General features: G+C 37.1%; 3 protein-coding genes across 4 annotated transcripts in view; all 3 read right to left on the minus strand.

Moving 5' to 3' along the window:
• The window catches only part of LOC132169243 (disease resistance protein RPM1-like), a 16,130-nt gene extending 756 nt beyond the window's left edge, over positions 1-15,374 (minus strand). The window contains exons 1-3 of the mRNA XM_059580309.1: positions 15,354-15,374; positions 4,197-4,372; positions 4-2,633 (exon numbers count right to left, since the gene is read on the minus strand). Coding sequence (XP_059436292.1) covers positions 4-2,633; positions 4,197-4,262 — 2,696 coding nt within the window. The 5' untranslated portion in view covers positions 4,263-4,372; positions 15,354-15,374. The remainder of the gene's footprint in view (positions 1-3; positions 2,634-4,196; positions 4,373-15,353) is intronic.
• LOC132169244 (disease resistance protein RPM1-like) lies at positions 6,036-8,998 on the minus strand. Its single transcript, XM_059580310.1, has 2 exons — positions 7,369-8,998; positions 6,036-6,961 (listed from the first exon to the last, which is right to left on the minus strand). Exons 1-2 carry the CDS (start codon positions 8,996-8,998, stop codon positions 6,945-6,947), a joined length of 1,647 nt encoding a protein of 548 aa, XP_059436293.1. The 3' UTR covers positions 6,036-6,944.
• Positions 15,375-19,065: 3,691 nt separating the features above from the next.
• On the minus strand, positions 19,066-23,792 carry LOC132171500 (disease resistance protein RPM1-like). Of its 2 annotated transcripts, none has more exons than XM_059582826.1 (2): positions 23,417-23,792; positions 19,066-22,253 (listed from the first exon to the last, which is right to left on the minus strand). In XM_059582826.1, the coding sequence occupies exon 2, from the start codon at positions 22,236-22,238 to the stop codon at positions 19,440-19,442; it is 2,799 nt and encodes a 932-aa protein (XP_059438809.1). In that variant the 5' UTR covers positions 22,239-22,253; positions 23,417-23,792; the 3' UTR covers positions 19,066-19,439. The 2 variants fall into 2 exon arrangements, with proteins under 2 accessions (XP_059438809.1, XP_059438808.1); XM_059582825.1 differs by having other exon boundaries at positions 19,066-22,259.
• Positions 23,793-25,334: the final 1,542 nt, after the last annotated feature.

Consider the following 25,334-nt stretch of genomic DNA (forward strand, 5'->3'; position numbering starts at 1 on the left):
TGCTGGATTCCATAGGGTATCTCCCTCAGTTGTGGGCATGGCCCAATCTCTAGTTGCTCAAGAACGGGCAATGATCCTCTGTCTATTTCCACCATCTTTAATATGTTCATCTTTTTCAGTGTGAGCTTCTTAAGCTTTTGAAAACCGCCTTCCTCAAAATGTAGCCGTTCACCATCATACCCTTGACGAAGGGTAAGATTAATTAAATTAGGCAAAGTCTTGACACAAATTAGTGGATCTTCCACTAAAAATGAGAAACATAATCCTAATGTGACCAGATTATGAAGCCCTAGAATCCAGTTGGGCAACTTTTTCAACCGCCCCCTTAGAAAGATATGTTCTAAAAATTGAGGCGGCGATGAAATCGATTCTAAATCTAAAATTTCTTCTTCACTGATTGAGCTTACAACCAAAATCTTAAGCTGGACCATATTTTGTAGGCAGGCACACAAATCCCTCCCATTTTCTGCCACCATATTTGAAATGCCAAGAGTCCTCAACTGACTCAACTTTCCTAGCTCTGTGAATAGACCAACACCTTGATGATTTGCCTCTACAAGTGATAGCGTCTGCAAGTCTCTTAAACATCCAACCCCATCACATAATTTTACTCCTTTCATTGCATACAAACTACTTTCAATTCCAAGGTCATGATAATGAGCCAAAAGATGTCTCAGTTTATAAAGCCTAAATATCTCAATTGGTAGCTCACGCACTAGGGTTTCCATGACATTCAGAGTCTGTAGGTTTTGTAGCCTACCCATTGACTTTGGAAGTATCTTAACTTTTGTTCTCCTCAAACTTAAGTACTTCAAATGGAATAAATTCCCCACTTCTTGAGGAAGACAATCAATAGGAGCATCTTCAAAATCTAACACTTTCAAAAGCTTGAACTTTTTGAACAATTTAACCATGAAAGACCTGGGCATTTCATTAATGCTGAAGAGAAAAACAGAACGAACCCGAGAATACTCACTTGTCTCAAAAACATTTTCTCTAGCACAGTGGATTGATAGGCACCGACTTTTTCTAGGGGAACTGGTGTCACTTGCTTCCAGAACTTGAGAGAAGTTCAACTCTCCAGACTTCGATAGGATGATTTCATGCAACAAATCATGGATTCGGTACTTTTTGTCTATCTCATAATCAAGTTCCCCAAATGAAACTTGAACCAAGTTTCTGTGGATGAGCTCCATTAAGTATTCTTCCGCTACTTCTTCCAATGCTTTTCCCTTCTTTCCATTTATAAAGCCCTCAGCTACCCATAGAAAAAGTAATCTTGCACCAGTGATTGAGTAGTCCTCCGGAAACATACCAAAGTATAAGTAGCAAGACTTTAGGTAAGCCGGAAGATCATAATAACTGAGAGAGAGAATTTTTGTTATACTTGTAAGGTGTGGATTACTTTCTAGCTCGGAATTGAGGCTATCATGCAAATTTTGCCATTCCAATGGCACTTTCTCCTTTGTTGACAAAAGACCACCTATGGCAACAATTGCAAGTGGCAAGCCTTCACATTTTTTGACAATGTCCATCGACGGTCTCACCAACTCTCTGGGACAACACCCTTGAAACTCGGACTGGAATGCCTTTCTACAAAACAATTCCCAAGCCTTGTCTTGAGATAGAGGTTGTAGCTTGTGGACCTGATCGGATAATGATTCTTTACAAGATACACCAATGAGATCACAGCGTGTTGTGATAATAATCCTGCTGCCTCTATTATTGCATGGTAAAGCATGTTTCACTATTTCCCAAAACTCTGTCTTCCAAACATCGTCAAAGACCACAACATACCTCTTTTGCTGTAAACATTTCCTCAGCTGGCTAATTAATACAATCTCGTCTGTCATGTCTATTTGCCTAGGAGCAGTTTCTTTTGCTTGGTAGATTTGCTTTGACATGGACATGAGTATCTTCTGCACATTGTATGACTGAGACACCGTGATCCAAACACGGCAATCAAAATGTCCTTTCACTAATTCATTCTCATATACTTTTTTAGCAAGAGTTGTCTTACCAATTCCGCCCATGCCTACCACTGAAATTACAGAACGTTTAGATTCTCCCCCAACCATCCAGCTTACGAGTTCATCCCTCGTAGACTCAATGCCCACAACTTCATCTTCCTCAATGAAAAGTGAACCCAGTCGAGGGTCATGCCATGTAACACTGGTTGCACTACTACTTGATCCTTGCTCTGAGGAATTAAAACCATATCTTTCACTTCGTTCCTTGATTTCACGAACTGATATTTTGATATCTTGAATCTTGGTAGCTATATCATGATGTGGTTTTAGTTTTTTCATTAAGCGGCCAATTTTATGGAGGGAAGCAATAAAACCTTGCTGATGACGACATTGTGCCATGTGAAAAACGTATTCATCTATTACGTCTTCTATATGATAGGCTGCTTCTCTCACTTGTTTCACCCATGTTTTGACACCATCTTGGAGGTCTCTTTTATCTGCGTCTTTGAGAAAACATTGGATGCTCTCCAGTTCATCTCTAATATTCACAACTTCCCGGTGGACACCCGTTAACAGTTTTGATTCATGAGCGATCAATTGAACAAGCTCGTTGATGACAAGGGTCACAACGGTTTCTGTCATGGTTCCCTCTCTGATCTTCACCTAGTTATTGACATTGTCACAGTTAGAAAAGAATTTGGATTAATTGTCACGCCCCAAGCCAAAAGCAAGACATACGCCCACTAAGAATTTATATTTTTTTTTACAAGTACTCGCGTTATCATTAAAAAGCGAAAGCGCAACCCAGGTACACAAAAACCATACAAGAGAAACACCTAGCTAGAAAGAGACCAAAAAGAACAAGTAAGCTTGAAAACTAAGCAAATTAGGAAAACAAACAAAGGTAAAGAGTATTGAAGAATAAATAATATTTATACTTAGAACTAACATTAAAGCTGATTGTAACATTTTCTTCCAATTCTATTTTATCCAAGAACCACTTATTTATACTACCAAATTACTTACATAACATCAATTAGAGATCTATAAATAATCCAACAAAACTTACTAACAAAATATATTTTCTTGTTAAAGTACTCCATAATTGTCAAACACAATAAATCAAAAATCCCAATTCGTCTCTAAGATATATTCTCCGAGTAGCACAATCTAGGTCCAATGTACTTAGAAACTACAAACTCCAGGTCTCATCGTCCAACAATACAAATAACTAATATAAAGACATACTTATTGAAACATGTACTTCTAATCATACAACAACAATCAGCTAATAGAGTATCTCAACTCAAGGGACCTCTCACTAATAGCCCATTAAGTGACAAGTGTGCTAAAGTGATACATCAAACTACCAAAGTATGTCAAAAATGCCGCTTGTTTTATTAAATTCATATAATACCCTTATTCTCATAATAAAAATAAATAAATATATAAAACTTAAAAATTACTTATTTTTTTAATAAAAAGAAAGGGGTGGCCTGCAAGCCACCCCTAGCCCTTGGGAGGGCTGCACGCCACCCTAGAGGCAACGAGCCCACCCCCTCCCCAAAGGGTGGTTGTCGGTTGGCAACCACCTCTTTTGCTAACCTAGTAACAGTGTCTTAGATACAAAAACATCAATAATGTTCATTTGTTTACAATTCAAGATAAGTTCTGTGTTTCTCACCTTATAACCATCATATATGTCAGACCCACCATTCCATACACGCCCATCAAACCCCTTTAAACTTTTATAGACATCTTATTACCATAGAGTGTATTTGAAAGGAATTCCCAAAGGCACAATGTTGCTGTAATTTCAGGAAACCACAAATGCCGTTAACCCACCAGAAAAACTACATGACGATGTTTCAGCGGACAGCCCACCACATTTGGTCTTTGATTTTTGACTGGCATCCCAATTCTAAGGTGAAGAAAACCATATATTGTCATGTACACATGCAATGTGTTGCACAGGAAATAAACACTTGTGAAATCATATGCACAAACAAGCTCATGATACTCAAGACAAATAGCTACAATAATATTGCCAAACCTGCTTCTGACGCTTATTGCAGAATCTGCTTTAAGATTATTTATTCTATTTTGAACGCTAACTCTTGACGCAGGCTAAGAAATAACCTTACAGCAGATTCTGCAATAAGCGTCAGAAACACCAACATCTACATTTAGTTCTTCAGAATCCAAAGAAACATCAGAAATTCTTACTCCATTTAGTTCTACAGAGCCCATAGAAGCATCACCTCCCTCCACTGTAAAAATCACTTTGAGCATTTCATTCAACTATTTTTCGTTCTTCTTTCACGAATATTATGTTACTCATATTTCCTTCTCTTCCAACTACTTCTCATAAACACGAACACCCACAATCTAAATCTTCCCCTCTGCAGCAATTAAGCAAACCCAATGAAAACAAGAACACCCACAAGCCAAAAACAGCAAACCCACATAAAAATCCAATCTTTAAAGCAAAATGAAAGAATACCCAAAAGAAGAGTCACGTTCAACAACAAAATAATAATAATAATAATAATAATAATAATAATAATAATAAAATCTACGCTCACAAAGAACATTGCAGAAAGCAGGGGAATTTGAAGCTTTTACCTTGAATTACGCTGGGTATGGCTGCTTTTGGTGGGTGATTCAACTAATTTTATTTTCCCATAGTTGTATGATCCTTTAGAGACTTTCTAGTTGTTCAAATAAGTAATTCTCCTAGGAAAAATCAGTCCCCTTTGACCATCTCTTCATACCTCACAGTACGAGAAGTCTAGCTGCAGTCCCTGACATCCGGATTGCTCTTGAGTCTTTACTGCACACACAAGTAAATTCGGTCTGCGTTGAACCAGTGAAACTCACTTCCCAACTTGAACCAGGATACACGCAACTAATGTTTGCAACTCTTTTGAGATTTGGAAAATGGTAAAGATTAGTATTTGAAGAATGGTATACTGTATTAGTGTATTTCTATGTTCCTCAAAAGCAAATAAGCATACAATCTCTTCTTTCCTTCGACCTACCAAAATTTTGGTCGTCTCTGACGAAAAAGAAAAAATAAAATAACAATTCACTCAAAAGTCAATGTATAAACAACGCGTTCTTTCCACCGGTCGTAAAGGAGAGAATCTGATCTTGACATGTGTGCCAAATACGTGGTTCCGATTTTGTTGAAGATTTGGAGGGTTTTGTTGCTTTGTCTTGCTAAGAGTCCGCAATTAGTCTTTAAGCGTCAAATTAAGTGGTCAAACATTATTTAGATTAACTTCAATACAACTCTTTTAATTAAACAAGTTACACCCTTTTAACTTTAAATAATTAATTTTGTGTTGGGTTCATATCGAATTTACAAGTCGTGTAAAAAATTAACAACCTAAATATCACATGTCGAGTTCGAATTGTATTAAGACATGGGTATAAAGATTATATGGGTCAACTTCAACTATAACCCTCTAATTTCATGTTAAATTCGTGTCAAACTCACAAGTTCATAGTGACTCTTACTAGTCAATAGCATGATGTGACAACATACATCAGCATGTTGAGACAGTTCTAAACTTATTATCACTAATGCGATACTAATCACTTTTACCATTCTTAATTAAAATAATATCCCACTGTACATAAAATTCAACACTCTTTTCTTATTTAGCTTTTGCACGAAATGTATAATGGTATACCCCATGTTTGACCTAGTTGTGTAGGTTGAACATTGACTTCTTTCTACTCATTGAAGGCTTGGTGGTACGCAGATTATTGCTTAAAATAAAATAGTTATTTCATTCATTTGGTTAATTTATTATTCGTGGGATAGTTATTCTTTTTAATGAAAAATAGATATTCCTCTTAATTTTTTTTATTTTTTCTTTTGAAGAATTGACTGATGCTTCTGAGTTTTGGCTCAAAATTGCGCAAAATTTTTATGGTCCCAGATAGAGATGGAAAATATCAAATAAATATAAGTACAAAAAAACAAGGAACACAATTTGAAGTGTAAAAGGTTGTGATAACATTTCAAATTGTAGCTTAGGTTGGACCTCACCGGCCAATGCAAGTCTGTCTTAGCTGTCTTAGACAGCCACATAATGTAAAGAATTTTATCATTACATATAACATAACTAAAAAAAAAAAAGTCATGGAAATCCTATGGCCTAGAGGCGCATACCTTGTTTATCACTCAACTGCATCGCAGTTTGATCCTCCAAGACTCACCTTTGTAGACGCTCCAACAAGGCCGAGTCACCAAGTTGGTATATTTGATATCGTTCTCCTTTAATTCTATACCTGAGACGGATAGTAGTTACCATCTTAACTTTCCAATAATCTTCACCTCCATCTGGCTGCATACGTAGCACAAATTCTCCATGCATTTCATAAAAGTCAAGAATCTTTAGACTTTTCAAGTGTTGGATTCCAGCTGGTACCTCTTTCATTTGCGGGCACGGTCCAATCTCTAGTTGCTCAAGACTGGGCAGTGATCCTCTGTCTATTTCCACCATCTTTAATGTTTTCAACTCTCTGAGTGTAAGCCTCTTCAGTTTTCGAAAACCGCCTTCTTCAAAATACAGCTGCTCCCCATCATACACATGATTGAGGGAAAGAGTAATTAGATTAGGCAAAGCTTGGACACACGGTAGTGGATCTTCCTCTAATGATGAGAAAAATAAGAGCAATGTGATCAAATTTTGAAGCTTTGGAATCCAACTAGGCAACTTCTCCAATCGACCTCTTAGAGAAAGATGCTCTAAAAATGGAGGTGGAGATGAAATTGATTGTAAGTCTATAATCTCATCTTCACTAATTGAGCCTACAAACAAAATTTTAAGGTGGACCATATTTTGAATGGAGATACATAGAGCACTCCCACGTTCTGCAGTCATATTTGAAATAGCCAACATCTTCAACTGACTCAACTTTCTAAGCTCTTCAAATAAACCAACACCATGATGATTTGCCTCAATAATTGATAGTGCCTGCAATTCATTTAAACATCCAACCCCTTCAGGTACTTTTACTCCTCGCACCGAATAAAGGCTACTTTTAATTTCAAAGTCATGAGAATGAGCCAAAATCTGTCTTAGCTTATAAAGCCTGAATATTTCAATTGGTAGTTCACGCACTGCGGTTTCCACGACATTTAGTGTCTGCAGATTATGTAGCCTACCCACTGATTTTGGGAGTATTTTCACTTTTGTTCTCCTCAAACATAAGTACTTTAAATGGAATAAATTACCCACTTCTTGAGGAAGATAATCAATAGGAGCATCTTCAAAATCTAACACTTTCAAAAGCTTGAACTTTTTGAACAATTTAACTATGAAAGAATTGGGCATTTCATTAATGTTGAAGAGAAAAACAGAACGAACCCGAGAGTACTCACTTGTTTCAAAAATATTTTCTCTAGCATCGTGGATTGATAGGCACCGACTTTTTATAGGGAAAGTTGTCTCACCTGCTTCGAGAACTTGACAGAAGTTTAACTCCCCAGCCTTCGATAGGATGATTTCATGCAACAGATCATGGATTCTGTACTTTCTAAATAATTCATAATCAAGCTCCCCAAATGAAACTTGAACCAAGTTTCTATGGATGAACTCCATTAAGTATTCTTTTGCTACGTCTTCCAATGATTTTCCCTTCTTTTCTTTTATAAAGCCCTCAGCTACCCATAGCCAAAATAATCTTTCACCCGTTATTGAGTAGTCCTCTGGAAAAATGCCGAAGTATAAGTAGCAAGACTTTAGGTGGCACGGAAGATCATGATAACTAAGAGAGAGAATTTTTGTTACACTTGTAAGGTGTGGATTACTTTCTAGCTCAGAACTGAGGCTATCATGCAACTTTTTCCATTCTAATGGCACCTTTTCCTTTGTTGACAAAAGACCACCTATGGAAACAATTGCAAGTGGCAAGCCTTCACATTTTTTGACAATGTCCATCGACAGTTTCACCAACTCTTTGGGACAACACCTTTGAAACTCAGACTGGAATGCCTTTCTACAAAACAATTCCCAAGCCTTGTCTTGAGACAGAGGTTGTAGCTTGTGGACCTGATCAAATAAAGATTCTTTACAAGATACACCAATGAAATCACTGCGTGTTGTGATAATAATCCTGCTTCCTCTGTCATTGCATGGTAAAGCATGTTTCACAATTTCCCAAAACTCTGACTTCCAAACATCATCAAAAACCACAACATACCTCTTTTGCTGTAAATATTTCCTCAACTGGCTGATTAATGTGATCTCATCCGTCATGTCTATTTGCTCTGGAGCCATTTCATTTTCACAGTAGACTTTCTTTGTCATGGACATGAGTATCTTCTGGACGTTGTATGACTGAGACACTGTGATCCAAACACGGCTGTCAAAATGTCCTTTCACTAATTCATTCTCATATACTTTCTTAGCAAGAGTTGTCTTACCAATTCCGCCTATGCCTACAATTGAAATAACAGATCGTTTAGATACTCCCCCCACCAACCAACTTACGAGCTCATCCTTAGTAGATTCAATGCCCACAACTTCATCTTCCTCAATGAAAAGTGCACCCACTCTAGGGTCATGGCATGTAACACTAGATTCACTACTACTTGATCCTTGCTCTAAGGAACTAAAACCATATCTTTCACTTCTTTCCTTGATTTCACGGATTGATATTTTGATATCTTGAATCTTTGTAGCAATGTCATGACGTGGTTTTAATTTTTTGAATAAGTGGCCATGGAGGAAAGCAATAAAACTTTGCTGATGACGATGTTGTGCCACGTGAAGAATGTATTCATCAATTACATCTTCTATATGATAGGCTACTTCTCTTACTTGTTTCACCCATGTTTTGACGCCATCTTGGAGGTCTCCTCTATTTGCATCTTTGAGGAAACACTGGATGCTCTCAAGTTCATCTCTAATGTCCATAACATCTCGGTGGACACCCCTTAGCAATTTTGATTCATGAGCGATCAACTGAACCAACTCATTGATGACAAGGGTCACAACGGTTTCTGTCATGGTTTCCTCTCTGACCTTCACCCAGTGAATGATATTGTCACAGTTAGAAAAGAAATTGGGTTAACGGACACACCCCAAGCACATAGCAAGACATGACGCTTACTAAGAATTGTTTTTGTTTTTTTATAAGAAATCAAAATAACAATAAAAAGTGAAAGCGTAACCCAGATACACATGAACTATATAAGATAAACACCAAGCTAAAATGAGAAAAAATAATAAGAAAATTCTGAAAGCTAAGCAAATTGGGAAAAACAAATGCAAATGTTCAAAGGTAAAGAGTATTGAATAACAAAGATTATTTATACTAAGAACTGATATTAAACCTAATTGAAACATTTTCTTACAATTCTATTTCATCCAAGAACCAACTATTTGTACTACCAAATTACTTAAAAAAAACGTCCATTAGAGACCTATAAATAATCCAACAAAACTTAATAACAAAATAAATTTTCTCGTTAAAGTACTCCATAACTGCCAAACACAATAACTCAAAAATCTCAATTCTTCCAAATTAACACCCCATTATTGCGCACATACATAGCTGTTGAATTCTTCCCTATACTTCACCACCCTTCACAAAAGTACACATGTCAATAGTGATGTTATGAGAATTCGTAACAGATCGTGTTACTCGTGCTTCGACCGGAAACGAAGCCGGATCTTGCGCCTTCTTCTTGCCTATGGTTACTAATTGAGAGATAGCAAGGATTTTTGAGAGGATCCTTAGCCTCTTTCAAACGCTAGGTCTGAGGAATAAACTTGTCTACCTTTTCATTCACCCAACGTGGGGTTTAAATAAGATTACAAAGACAATCCTCATAGGACACTGACTACAAATACTTTCCCTACTAGGAGATATTTCCCTCTACTACCAAAACTAGGAAAATCTCCCTAAAACAACAACGGAGAATATTACTCCTTATTGGAATTGTAAAGTAATTAATCTAGCTACTTGAATGGAACACAACCTTCCTTATTAAAAATATAAAACATACTATAATAGACCATTATCCTTATTAGACTCTATGCTTGTAACATTCCTCCTCCGTTGAAAGCGTCCTTGTCCTCAAGGACAAAATCTGGAAAGCGATCCTTCATCCGAAATAAGCTTTCCCAGGTCGCGTCAGCTAGACTAAATCCTTGCCAATGGATAAGAACTTCTCGGTTGTGAATGTTGCCACGATAATCCAAAATAGCTTGAGGCTGAAACTGTGGATTCTGATCATTATACTCGGGCATAACTGTACTATCAGAAACATTGGCCCTCTCCTTCTGTTTAAGTAAAGACACATGAAAGACAAGGTGTATTTTCGACTCAACTAGTAAATCCAAGCGATAAGCCACTCCTCCAATACGTTCCAACACTCGGTATAGGCCATAGTATTTGGCTGCTAACTTCAAATTTGATCATTTCTCCAATGAATGTTGTCTATATGGTTGGAGACGAACATAAACATAATCTCCTGGTTGAAAATTACGCTCTTGATGCCCACGATCATAAATTTGTTTCATTCTATTTTGAGCCAATTGCAACTTAAATTGTACGTCTTTGATCAACTGATCTCTCTCTAACAAACCGTGTTCCACTGCTTCTACCCTTGTTGTACCAGGTATATAAGAGAGCTATGTAGGAGGAAGTCTGCCATACACTACTTCAAAAGGAGTTTTTCCAGTGCTAGCATGATAGCTGGTATTATACGTGTATTCTGCCCAAGACAGCCATTTAACCCAATCCTTAGGTTTATCGCCGGTGAAACAACGAAGATACATCTCTAATGTTCGATTTACTACCTCCGTTTGCCCATCAGTCTGAGGATGATAAGCTGAACTGTAGTTAAACCGAGTACCTTGCAACTGAAATAATTCTTGCCAAAATTTACTTGTGAAAGCGGGATCTCGATCACAAACAATAGACGTCGGTAGACCATGGAGCTTGAAGATATTGTCAAAAAAAACTTGGGCTACACTAGTTGCCGAATAAGGATGTTTAAGGGGAATGAAAAGCACATATTTAGAGAGTCTATCTACCACTACAAAAATCACGGTTTTACCTTGTGAGAGAGGCAATCCATCCACAAAATCCATAGAACTATCAGCCCATATGGCAGTAGGTATAGGCAATGGTTGTAGTAAACTTGCAGGTTTCATTAATTCACTCTTGTTGCGTTGGCAAATGTCACACTCTCGCAGATAGGCCTTGATTTGAGAACTCGCCCCTTGCCAATAAAACACGGCTTTGAGCCGATGCCACATTTTGTTAAAGCCTTCATAAGAACCACTATTGAATTCCTGAATTATGTCCTTCGTTAGTGGCGAATCTGATTCAAGTATATGCGATCCTTGTAAAAAATAAGGCCTCATTTGTAACTCCAAGGACCAATTGCTTCTCCATCTTCAATACGTCTTACCAGTGTTTGCAAATCTGGTTCTCTTGCTACTTCCTCTTTGATGGGTTCAACCCACTGGGAAAGTGGCTTTGAAAGTGCACCCAAGTGTCCAAGTTCTCCTCTTCGAGACAACCCATCTGCAACTGAATTTTCAGCACCCTTTTTATATTCAATTATGAAATCATATCCCAAGAATTTCATCAACCATTTTTGTTGGGCTTCAGTAGTGATGGTTTGATCAAGCAAGTAACGCCAACTTCGTTGGTCCGTGCGAACGATGAATTTATTGCCCAGTAAATACGGCCTCCATTTTTGGACGGCAGAAATCAAAGCGATCATTTCATTTTCATATGTAGAGCGAGCTAAATTTCTTCCTCTTAGAGCTTGACTAAAAAACGCAATGGGTCGTGACTCTTGCATAAGAACAGCACCAACTCCTGATCCTAAAGCATCGCATTCAACTATGAGGGTCTTGTTGAAGTCCGGCAGTGCTAATACAGGACCTGTTGTCATGGCTTCCTTTAGCTGAATAAAAGCTCCTTCCGCGGACTCATTCCATGCAAATGTGTCTTTTTTGAGTAACTGGGTAAGAGGGCTTGCCACAACACCATAACCTTTGATGAATTTACGGTAATAACCTGTGAGCCCCAAAAAGCCGAGCAGTGCCTTAGCAGATTAAGGCCTGGGCCACTGGACCATAGCCATGATTTTTTCGGGATCCATTGAAACTCCGTTGTGGGAAATTATATGGCCTAGATAATTCACCTGCTCTTGCCCAAATTGACATTTTTCCCTTTTTACAAACAATTGATTTGCTCGCAGGATTTGTAAGACCTCCTCGAGGTGTTTGATATGTTCAGGCCACGATTTACTATAAATTAAAATATCATCAAAAAATACGAGTACATACCTTCGTAAAAGCTCGAAAATTTCATTCATGAGGGATTGAAAGGTGGATGGTGTGTTGGTCAATCCAAACGGCATCACCAAAAATTCATAATGCCCTTGATGAGTACGGAATGCTGTCTTTTCAATGTCTTCCTCGGCCATGCGAATTTGATGATAACCCGAACGTAGATCTAGCTTGGAGAAAAATCTGGCTCCACTTAACTCATCCAAGAGCTCATCAATAACTGGTATTGGAAATTTATCCTTTACAGTCACATGGTTGAGAGCTCGATAGTCCACACATAGTCTCCATGAGCCGTCCTGTTTCTTGACTAGTACTACCGGTGATGAATATGGGCTTGTACTGGGCCTTATTACTCCAGACTGTAAGAGGCTTGTGACAATTCTTTCAATCTCATTTTTTTGGTAATGTGGATAACGATAAGGCCGCACATTAACTGGGCTACTGCCAGCTTGTAAAACAATTCTATGATTTCGCTGTCAATTTGGAGGAAGGCCATGTGGTTCCTTAAATATTTCTTCATAATTTTGTAGCATTAACCCAAGCCCATTATGGTCCGAACTGGGCCTCTCTTGTGCTCCCAATACTATCACGCCCATAGGTTTGCTAGTGCCTTCCACGGTTGGTAGTGGTAATAATTGACAAAGCCAGCCCTTGCTTCTTTTCTTTAGTTCCCTGCATACCCCAGACTCCTCCACAACACGATGCACAGGTGCTGTTAGTCCCCTCAATTCCACTTATTTCCCCTTCCACCAAAACTTCATCCATAATTTTTCAAAGTCCCAGCAAATAGGTCCCAAGGTCTGGAACCACTGGGTGCCAAGCACAGCGTCATCGCCCTCCAATGCTAATAAGAAGAAATCAACTACAAAGGTCTCTCTTGCAGAGACCATGACATTCTAGTCTTTCCCCATTAGCAACGATGACCTGCAACCTTCCAGTGTGATTGGGTTTCAACCCAACCTTTTCCGCCCATCTTGTGCTAAGAAAATTGTGGGTACTCCCCGAATCCATCAGAGAAGTGATTCCATTATTACCCAGCCTGCCTTTCACTCTTATCGTACCTGGTGTGGGTGATCCTGTGATAGCGTGCAACGAATTTATGGGTTCGTCGTCAAGGGCCCCCTTCTGCTCAAAAATCTCCTCATTCCCCCAATCATCTTCTTCCGAGTATACCCCTTCAATCAAAAAAAGCTTTTTACAGCGATGGCCGGGGATGAATTTTTCGTCACAATTGAAACACAACCCACGGGTTCGCCGATCTTGCATCTCCATAGGAGTCAAACGTCGAACGGCCGGGTTCTTGGATCTGGACAGAGCGGCTGATGGTAATGGTGGAACTGGGTCTGCCGTGTGTGGGTGCCGCGATTCTGCAGTAACGTGCTTGCGGCTGTTCCAATTCCTGCCTTCAAAAAATCTGGCCAGCCCAATTGCTTCGGTGATTGAGGTAGGCCTTGCAACCTGAACCTCTGTTCTAATTGTGTCCTTTAAGCCACTAACAAAACAACTTAATTGATGTTGGGGAGAAAGCTTACCCACCCGACTGAGGAGTTGTTCAAACTGCAGTTGATAGTCTTTGACTGGCCCAATTTGGCATAGTTTAGTTAATTCCCCAAAGGGATCTTCGAATGGCGTCAGTCCGTAACGTGTGTGAAGATTAGTTTTGAGTTTTTCCCAAGTCACCAGCTCTTCGCTCTGTCGGAATAGTTGGTACCACATCTGCACCTCTCCCTCCAGATGGTACGTTGCCAACGGAAGTTTCTCCGCCTCCTCCGTTTGCTGGAATGCAAAGAATTGTTCCACTTTGTGAATCCAACTTGTTGGGTCCTCCATGCCGTTATACCGAGGAAAATCTAATTTAGCGAGTTTAGGGAAGGCTGAATTAGAGGAACCGTGGGTATGTTTGTCCCTGCTTCTGGCAGATGAATTTTCTCCAGATTTGTTGCTCCCCTTGGACACGAGACTATCCACCTTATTGGTGTTCTCATCTAACTTTTTCATTAATTGCTCCAGAATACTTCCCAGGTTTGAAACCTGTTGTTCAAGACAATCTACCCGTGTATCAGCCATTGAACAATCTGTCTCTGATACCAAATTGTTGCGAGAATTCGTAAGAGATCGTGTTACTCGTGCTTCGACCGGAAACGAAGCCGGATCTTGCGCCTTCTTCTTGCCTATGGTTACTAATTGAGAGATAGCAAGGATTTTTGAGAGGATACTTAGCCTCTTTCAAACGCTAGGTCTGAGGAATAACCTTGTCTACCTTTTCATTCACCCAACGTGGGATTTAAATAAGATTACAAAGACAATCCTCATAGGACACTGACTACAAATACTTTCCCTACTGGGAGATATTTCCCTCTACTACCAAAACTAGGAAAATCTCCCTAAAACAACAACGGAGAATATTACTCCTTATTAGAATTGTAAAGTAATTAATCTAGCTACTTGAATGGAACACAACCTTCCTTATTAAAAATATAAAAGATACTATAATAGACCATTATCCTTATTAGACTCTATACTTGTAACAAGTGACCACTTTGAATGATTGATCAGCAACTCAATTTCTTCCCATAACCATCATATATATGAGTACCAAACCCAGCATTTCATACATGCCCATCAAAAACCTATAAACTTTTATGTATTTAATTGGAAGGAACTCCCAAATGCATGATGCTGTCAGTGTCATGTACTCAAGCCAAAAGCAACAATAATATTGTCAAACCTGCTTCTTAGCGTGCTTCAAGAGCTAGCATTTAGAAGAAATGTTACAGCAGATCTGCAATAAGCATCAGAAACACCGACATCTACATTTAGAACTACAAAGCACAGAGAAGCATCAAGAACACCCACAATCTAAATCTTCCCCTCTGAAGCAAACCCAGTGAAAACAGGAACACCCACAAACCGAAAACAGAAAACCCCATATAAAAATCCAGTCTTTAAAGCAAAAGAAAAGAAGAGTCACGCTCAAGAACACCCAAAAAAAAAAAAAATCTATGCTCAAGAGAACGTTGCAGAAACTAGAGGAATTTTAAGCTTTTACCTTGAATTACATTGGGTATGGCTGCATTGAGTTTGACAAAAATGTTGGCAGAGGAAGGTAGCTTGCGGGTGGTGAGATGGCTTCTGTTTTTAACTTGTGCTGTAGCCCAAACGATGCAGAATTAGCAGGGGGTGAGATGGCTTTAGTTTCAGACACAAAACAGGGGGTCTTGGCTTTACACAACTATGTGGTACGTGGTGATGCTATCTTAACCACAGATAAGAAAAAATAAAATAACAATACAACTCAAAAGTCAATGTATAAACAACGCGTTCTGTCCACCGGTCGTAAAGGAGAGAATCTGATCTTGCCAAATACGTGGTTCCGAATTTGTTGAAGATTTGGAGGGTTTTGTTGCTTTGTCTTGTTAGGAGTCTGCAATTAGTCTTTAAGCGTCAAATTAAGTCGTGTTAAAATATAGGTAAAACATTATATAAATTAACTTTAATATGAGTCTTTTAATTAAATAAGTTAAATCATTCAACTTCAATTAAGCAGTTAATTTCGTATTGAGTTCATATCGAATTTATAAGTCGTGTAAAAAATTAACAATAATCTTCATCAATTACAAAATAAATTTTCTAGAAAATTAACAAAATAAATTTTCTAGTTTAAGTACTCCATAACTGCCAAACACAATAACTCAAAAATCCTAATTCTTCTCTAAGATATATTCTCCCACTAGCATAGTTTGGGTCCAACGTAGTTGTAAACTACAAACTCCAACTCTAACAAATACAACGACATACTTATTGAAACCTCTACATCTAACCAGACTCCAGCAATCAGTTAACTAAGTATCTCAACAATCAGTTCGCTAAGCAACACACCTCGCTTGCTACCAAACCAAGTTGTCTTCCAAAAGTTGTAACAACAACTTACTTGTGCCCAAAACCATTTATAACAACTGATAAAAGCTTGAAAAACTACTATTTATTCTAATAAACTAAATTTAAAATAAGAAAAACCAATACTATGAGTAACAATAATAACATAACAATAAATAAGCCCTAATTCATAAAGCCTCAACCAAACTAAACTTGTGAAGCCTTAAACTAAGGAGTAACGATAGAAGTCCATCTCTTGAGTCATTTCAAGATTTATGTGACTTCTAAAATCACCATTGTGCATGTGATTAATTACTATTGAATTTTGATCAAATTGTAAATTTAAAAATCATCTCATTTTTAGAAGAACACAAGAATGACTTCTAAAATTACCCCAAACTAAGACATGATAGCATTGTAATTTCCTCCAAATTCTTCCAGACACCCCATTAGTGCACATACATAGCTGTCAAATGCTTCACTATCCTTTACCACTCCTAACAAAAGCACACAACCCAATAATGACCACTCTAAATGCTTGATCAGTACCTTAATTTCTTCTGCTAATATGCTAATAATGTCTTAGATACAAACACATAAATAATGTTTATTTGTTTACAATTAACGATAAGTTCTGTATTTCTCATCTCATCCCATGACCATCATATAGTTCAGTATCACTTTAGGGGTGAAAAGACGGTTACGGTTAGCGGTTATTGACTAAATTGTTGACAAACATTACTTTTCATATATTAATTCAAGTGCATGCTGTCTTATAGGGCAGAAACGTAAGTACGTAAGACTCTGCAGCATATATATATATATATAAGACATGTTTATATATATGAAGCAGCAAAGGTTTTTGTAAAATCGTTTGTAGCATACTCGATGGAAATACTCGGACCAAGAAAACACTATTAATAATGTTTGGCATGAGACCCAAAATAAAAGGGACCCAAAAAGAAATTGTCAAGTTGAATAGGAAAGGTAAGAAATAAATAGTTATAAATTTGTGTCTCCTTAGAGATTGTATTATAAACAATGAACCTGATAAACTCGAGAAGAGCAAATTAAGCAAATATATAGTGGCAGCATTTGGATTTAAGACTCTGCAGCTGCAACTAATAAACAAGCTAGTGCAACTGCCGTGGTTAAGGATATCTTTTCGTTATCCTTCAAGTCTTTCCGTTTTGTTTTATTTTTGACAACCAATCATGTGGTCTTCCTTTTATTTATTTATTTAATTTTTTCCGATAGTTATCCTTCAAGTCTTTCCTTTTTGTCTTTTCTTTTCACAGTCATCCTTCAAGTCTTTCTCGGCATCCGATGAAAATTCCATATTCATTCAAAAGTAAGTCAGCAGTAGAAAATTATTAGGTTACCACTTATTTTAAAATTTTAAATAAATAAAAAGAGAATAATTTAATAATTTAATCAATAAAAATGTTTGTTTTTATTGTTTTGTATTATTTTTTTCTTTAATAAATTTATCTTTAAATATGTGAGACTCATATGAATTTTACATATTCAAGCCTTTTAATAGTTAAGGACCTCTGTTCTAATATTTATTTTAAAAGTTTAAGCTAATAAAAAAAATTAGTTATTAATTCAATAGTTAAACAGTAATGAAAAAAAAAAAAAAAGGTTAGTAGGAACTTTCCAACAAAATCAAATAATTAAGAAATAATTTTGCTAGCAGATTCTGCAACAAAGAAACATCAGAAAATCCTACTCCAGTTAGTTCTACGAAGACCAGAGAAGTATCACTTCCCCCTATTGTAAGAATCAGTTTGATCATTTTATTCAACTATTTTATTCACCAATATTATGTCACTCATATTTCCTTCTTCCAAATACTTCTCATAAACTCAAACACAAACAATCTAAATCTCCCCCTCTTAAGCAAACCCAACGAAACCAAGAATACCCACAAACCAAAAACAGAAAACCCACATAAAAATCCAATCTTTAAAGCAAAAGAAAAGAATGACCAAAAAGAAGAGTCACGCTCAAGACACCCAAAAAAAAAAAAATCTATGCTCGAAAGAACGTTGCAGAAACTACAGGAATTTGAAGCTTTTACCTTGAATTACGTTGGGTATGGCTGCATTGAGTTTGACAAAAATGTTGCCAGAGGAAGATAGTTTGCGGGTGGTGAGATGGCTTCAGTTTTTAACTTGTGCTGTAGCCCAAACGATGCAGAAATTAGCAGGGGGTGAGATGGCTTTAGTTTCAGACACAAAACAGGGGGTCTTGGCTTTACACAACTAAATGGTACGTGGTGATGCTATCTTAACCGCAAATAAGAGTATTATTATATAGGCTTCTGCCTAGTGTTTCATGCAACTAGTTTCCTTTTTCCATTTTCCTATGATGCCTTAGAGAGTGGGTTGGAAGAGGAAATTTCTGTCCATTAAGTAATTCTCCTTGGAAACTCATTCCCTTTTGACCATTATTTCTTAATACCTACTCTTAGACTAATCAGCTCACAAGAAAATTGAACCAGGATAGGTTGTATTTTTCTGGTCTATCATATCCTTCAAAAGAAACTAAGCATACAACCTCCACTTTTCCTCTGACCAACCAAAAGTCTGGTCCATTATTCGGTTGACCGCTGAACAAGGAAAACAGGGTCGGCTAAACAAATCAAGTTTCCATTGGTTTGTGCTTTGAGGTGGCAGAGACGCCAAAGAAAAGGAAATAACTTCTATAAAGACTGTCACAAACTAAGTTCTTTGTACCTTCCAATAAAAGAATGCCATCTCAGCATGGAACACAAAAACAGGGAAAAATAAATAAATCAAAAACAGCTCAAGCATAGAAATCTCAACTTGAACAAAAGCAAGCATCTCACTCAAGCACATAGTTTTTAAAAAATAACTCTTCATTCAATTGATGTTTTCGGGAGTACATTACAGCTTATATAGCTATCTGCTTATTCATAAAGGAGCGTAAACAATCCTAATACTACTAACAGATAATGAAGGTGGAATAATTACATGATAGATTATTGATGATAGAAGAAGTCCTCAATTGAGCTACGGAAGTGATCAGCTTAATAAATTCCCCTCCAGGCAAGACTCTATTCGCGAAAGACTAGTTGGATTACCAAGTCACCTTCATGTGGGACTCCCAGGTAGGAGTCCTTGTACCACCAAATTTGTAGATTTGTAGACCTTGCAGAATCATAGAAGCAACGAACTGAAATAAATGCAAACAATGTGGATGTAGCCTGTACTCTGTCAGGCTCCTGCATCACTCACACTTGCAGACGCTCCAGCAAGTCTGACTCACCTAGCTTGTATATTTGATATCGTTCTCCCTTAATCCTATAGCCAAAACGGACAGTAGTTACTTTCTTGACTTTCCAATAATCTTTGTCTCTATCTGGCTGCAAATGTAGCACAAATTCTCTCTGCATTTCATAAAAGTCGAGACTCTTTAAGCTTTTCAGGTGCTGGATTCCAGAGGGTACCTCCTTCATCTGTGGGCATGGCCCAATCACTAGTTGCTCAAGAACGGGCAGTGATCCTCTGTCTATTTCCACCATCTTTAATCTGTTCAACTTTTTCAGTGTGAGCCTTTTAAGCTTTTGAAAACCACCTACCTCAAAATGCAGCCCTTCACCATCATACCCCTGATGAAGGTTAAGATTAATTAAATTAGGCAAAGTCTTGACACAAATTAGTGGATCTTCCACTAAAAATGAGAAACATAAGCCTAATGTAACCAGATTATGAAGCCCTAGAATCCAGTTGGGCAACCTCTCCAACCGCCCCCTTAGAAAGATATGTTCTAAAAATTGAGGCGGCGATGAAATTGATTGTAAATCTAAAATTTCTTCTTCGCTGATTGAGCTTACAACCAAAACCTTAAGTTGGACCATATTTTGTAGGGAGGCACATAAATCCATCCCATTTTCTGCCGCCATATTTGAAATGCCAAGCGTCCTCAATTGACTCAACTTTCCCAGCTCTGTGAATAGACCAACACCTTGATGATTTGCCTCTACAAGTGACAACGTCTGCAAGTCCCTTAAACACCCAACCCCATCATGCACTTTTACTCCTTTCATTGCAAACAAACTACTTTCAATTTCAAAGTCATGAGAATGGGCCAAAATATGTCTCAGTTTATAAAGCCTAAATATCTCAATTGGTAGCTCACACACGGGGGTTTCCATGACATTTAGAGTCTGTAGGTTTTGTAGCCTACCCATTGACTTTGGAAGTATCTTCACTTTTGTTCTCCTCAAACTTAAGCACTTCAAATGGAATAAATTCCCCACTTCTTGAGGAAGATAATCAATAGGAGCATCTTCAAAATCTAACACTTTCAAAAGGTTGAACTTTTTGAACAATTTAACCATGAAAGACCTCGGCATTTCATTAATGCTGAACAGAAAAACAGAACGAACCCGAGAATACTCACTTGTCTCAAAAATATCTTCTCTAGCACTGTGGATTGATAGGCACCGACTTTTTCCATCGGAAGTGGTGTCACCTGCTTCCAGAACTTGAGAGAAATTCAACTCTCCACCCTTCGATAGGATGATTTCATGCAGCAAATCATGGATTCTGTACTTTTTGTCTATCTCATAATCAAGTTCCCCAAATGAAACTTGAACCAAGTTTCTGTGGATGAGCTCCATTAAGTATTCTTCTGCTACGTCTTCCAATGCTTTTCCCTTCTTTCCTTTTATAAAGCCCTCAGCTACCCACAGCCAAAGTAATCTTGCACCTGTGATTGAGTAGTCCTCTGGAAACATACCGAAGTATAAGTAGCAAGACTTTAGGTAGGATGGAAGATCGTGATAACTGAGAGAGAGAATTTTTGTTATACTTGTAAGGTGTGGATTACTTTCTAGCTCAGAATTGAGGCTATCATGCAAATTTTGCCATTCTAATGGCACCTTCTCCTTTGTTGACAGAAGACCACCTATGGCAACAATTGCAAGTGGCAGGCCTTCACATTTTTTTACAATGTTCATTGACAGCCTCACCAACTCTTGGGGACAACACCCCTGAAACTCGGACAGGAATGCCTTTCTACAAAACAATTCCCAAGCCTTGTCTTGAGACAAAGGTTGTAGCTTGCGAACCTGATCAGATAATGATTCTTTACAAGATACACCAATGAGATAACTGCGTGTTGTGATGATGATCCTACTGCCTCTATCATTGCATGGTAAAGCATGTTTCACAATTTCCCAAAATTCTGTCTTCCAAACATCATCAAAGACCACAACATACCTCTTTTGTTGTAAACATTTCCTCAGCTGGCTAATTAGTATGATCTCGTCTGTCATGTCTATTTGCCTTTCTTTTGCCTGGTAGATTTGCTTTGACATGGACATGAGTATCTTCTGCACGTTGTATGACTGAGACACAGTGATCCAAACATGGCAGTCAAAATGTCCTTTCACTAATTCATTCTCATATACTTTCTTAGCAAGAGTTGTCTTACCAATTCCACCCATTCCTACCACTGAAAGCACCGAGCGTTTAGATGCTCCCCCAACCATCCAGCTTACAAGTTCATCCCTCGTAGACTCAATGCCCACAACTTCATCTTCCTCAATGAAAAGTGAACCCACTCGAGGGTCATGCCATGTAACACTGGTTGCACTACTACTTGATCCATGCTCTGAGGAATTAAAACCATATCTTTCACTTCGTTCCTTGATTTCACGAACTGATATTTTGATATCTTGAATCTTGCTAGCTATGTCATGACGTGGTTTTAGTTTTTTCAATGAGCGGCCAATTTTATGGAGGGAAGCAATAAAACCTTGCTGATTACGACATTGTGCCATGTGAAAAACGTATTCATCTATTACGTCTTCTATATGATAGGCTGCTTCTCTCACTTGGTTTACCCACGTTTTGAAACCATCTTGGAGGTCTCTTTTATCTGCATCTTGGAGGAAACATTGGATGCTCTCTAGTTCATCTCTAATATTCACAACTTCCCGGTGGACACCCCTTAACAGTTTTGATTCATGAGTGATCAATTGAACAAGCTCGTTAATGACAAGGGTCACAATGGTTTCTGTCATGGTTTCCTCTTTGATCTTCACCTAATTAATGATATTGTCACAATTAGAAAAGAATTTGGACTAATTGTCACACCCCAAGCCAAAAGCAAGACATACGCCCACTAAGAATTGATATTTGTTTTTACAAGTAATCGCACTACCATTAAAAAGTGAAAGCACAACCCAAGTACGCAAAAACTATACAAGAGAAACAACTAGCTAGAAAGAGACAAAAAAGAATAAGTAAGCCTGAAAACTAAGCAAATTAGGAAAAACATACAAAGTTGTCCGAAGGTAAAGAGTATTGAAGAATAAATAATATTTATACTTGGAACTAACATTAAACCTAATTGTAACATTTTCTTACAATTCTATTTTATCCAAGAACCAATTATTTATACTACCAAATTACTTGCATAACATCAATTAGAGATCTATAAATAATCCAACAAAACTTAATAACAAAATACATTTTTTTGTTAAAGTACTCCATAACTATCAAACACAATAAATCAAATATCCCAATTCGTCTCTAAGATATACTCCCAGCAGCACAATCTAGGTCAAATATACTTGGAAACTACAAACTCCAAGTCTCATCGTCTAACAATACAAATAACTAATACAATGACATACTTATTGAAACATGTACTTCTAATCATACTCCAACAATCAGCTAATAGAGTATCTTAACTCGAGGGACGTCTCACTAATTCTGAATTTTTTTTGGGGCTAAGCAATTATCTTACAGCAGATTCAGCAATAAAAGTCAGAAACATCAACATCTACATTTAGTTCTTCAGAATCCAAAGAAACATCAGAAACTCTTACTCCATTTAGTTCTACAAAGTCCAGAGAAGCATCACCTCCCTCCACTGTAAAAATCACTTTGAGCATTTTATTCAACTATTTTTCGTTCTTCTTTCACGAATATTATGTCACTGATTTTTCCTTTTCTTCCAACTACTTCTCATAAACGCAAACACCCACAATCTAAATCTTCCCCTCTGAAGCAATTAAGCAAACCCAAGGAAAAACAAGAACACCCACAAACCAAAAATAGCAAACCCACATAAAAATCCAATCTTTAAAGCAAAATAAAAGAATACCCAAAAAAAAAAGTCACTTTCAACAACAACAACAAAAATTCTATGCTCACAAAGAACAATGCAGAAACCGGGGGAATTTGAAGCTGTTACCTTGAATTACGCTGGGTATGGCTGCATTTTGTGGGTGATTCAACTAAGTTTATTTTCCCATATTTGTATGATCCTTTAGAGACCTTCTAGTTGTTCAAACAAGTAATTCTCCTTGGAAACTCATTCCCTTTTGACCATTTGCCGTCCCTGACATCCGGATTACTCTTGAGTCTTTACTGCACACACAAGTAAATTGGGCCTGCGTTGAACCAGCAAAACTAACTTCCCTTGAACCAGGGTACACGCAACTAATGTTTGCAACTCTTTTGAGATTTGGAAGAGGGTAAAGAATAGTATTTGAAGAATGGTATACTGTATTTCTATGGTCTATCATCATGTACTTCAAAAGCAAATAAGCATACAACCTCTTCTTTTCCAAAATTCTAGTCGTCGCTGACAGAAAAGAAAAAATTAAATAACAATCCCACTCAAAAGTGAATGAATAAACAACGCGTTCTTTCCACCGGTCGTAAATGAGAGAAGCTGATCTTGACATGTGTGCCCAAGTACGTGGTTCCGATTTTGTTGAAGATTAATTTGGAGGGTTTTGTTGCTTCTCATGTTAAGAGTCCGCGCAATTAGTCTTTAAGCGTCAAATTAAGTCGTGTTAAAATATACGTAAAACATTATATAGATTAACTTCAATATGACTTTTTTAATTAAACAAGAAGAGCATTCTCAATGGAGGAACCATATTTTTATATAAAATGACTTCTTAAAATTCACTTTTATCTAGTTTAGTTAAGTCATTTTTAAATGTTTCTAATTCGATTAGCTATATTTCTATCTATTTTATTAAAATATTATTAAAAGTAAGAAAAGTTTTGGAAAAAAAGAGAACATGTGAGAGGAAAAATGGGAAAAATTTTGGAAAAAAGAGAACATGCACAAAAAAAGTAGGAAAAGAGTTGGGAAAAAGAGAAAACATGTGAGGAAAACAATGAAAAATAAAATAGCTCCCTTGAAAAGTGCCGCTACATTTAACTTTTCTTTTAGCTCTTCTAATCAAATATCTATTTTACATTTTTTTTTTTTTTTTTTTGCTAATCCAATGTAGAGAGTTTTTTAAACATTTGAAGAGCTATTTTAGATAAAAGTAACATTTAACTCTTCTATTGGGAATGCTCTTAAATCATTCAACTTTAAGCAATTAATTTCATGTTGGGTTTATGTCAAATTTGTAAGTCGTGTGAAAAATTAACAACCTAAATATTGCAGATCAGATTTAGATCGTGTCGAGACATGAGTATAAAGACTATATACATCAACTTCAATTGTAACCCACTAATTTCATGTTGTATCAAATAATATTCCACCCTACATAAAATTCTAACACTCTTTTCTCATTTAGCTTTTGCACGAATTGTATACCATACACCACGTTTAATCTGGATCTGGATCTCTTGGAATTCCTAGGAGAATTCTAAATTCTGGAATTAGGAATCCAAGCCGTCCATTTTAATCTAATGGTTACTGTCCTGCTATATGTCCCACTTATAATAAAATAATATTTAAATTTTAAAAAGAAAATATAAAAGAAATAATAAAATTTAAATATTATTTTATTATAAGTGGGACGCGTGGCAAGACAATAGCCATTGGATTAAAATGGACGGCCTGAATTCCTAATTCCAAAATCTAGAATTTTCCTAGGAATTTCAGGAGATTCAGATCCGTTTGAGCTAGTTGTACAAGTTGAAAGCTCATTAAAAGCTTGGTTGGTACGGGGATTATAACTTAAAATAAATTAGCTATTTCATTACTTTATTATTCATGGGATAACTATTTGAAACAGATCCACTCCCGTCCATTATGGACTGGAGAATATCGAGTTCATGGCTAGGATTTCTTTTCAGAAATTTTATGACTATAAATGGGACACATATCTCATTAATAAAAATAATAATAAAATATTTTT

Source organism: Corylus avellana, chromosome ca2 (assembly GCF_901000735.1).
Source record: "Corylus avellana chromosome ca2, CavTom2PMs-1.0".
Classification (NCBI taxonomy): domain Eukaryota; kingdom Viridiplantae; phylum Streptophyta; class Magnoliopsida; order Fagales; family Betulaceae; genus Corylus; species Corylus avellana.

Coding starts and splice junctions, on each gene's coding strand:
- LOC132169244 (XM_059580310.1), bottom strand. CDS start 8,998: ATGACAGAAACCGTTGTGACCCTTGTCATCAATGAGTTGGTTCAGTTG.
- LOC132171500 (XM_059582826.1), bottom strand. CDS start 22,238: ATGACAGAAACCATTGTGACCCTTGTCATTAACGAGCTTGTTCAATTG.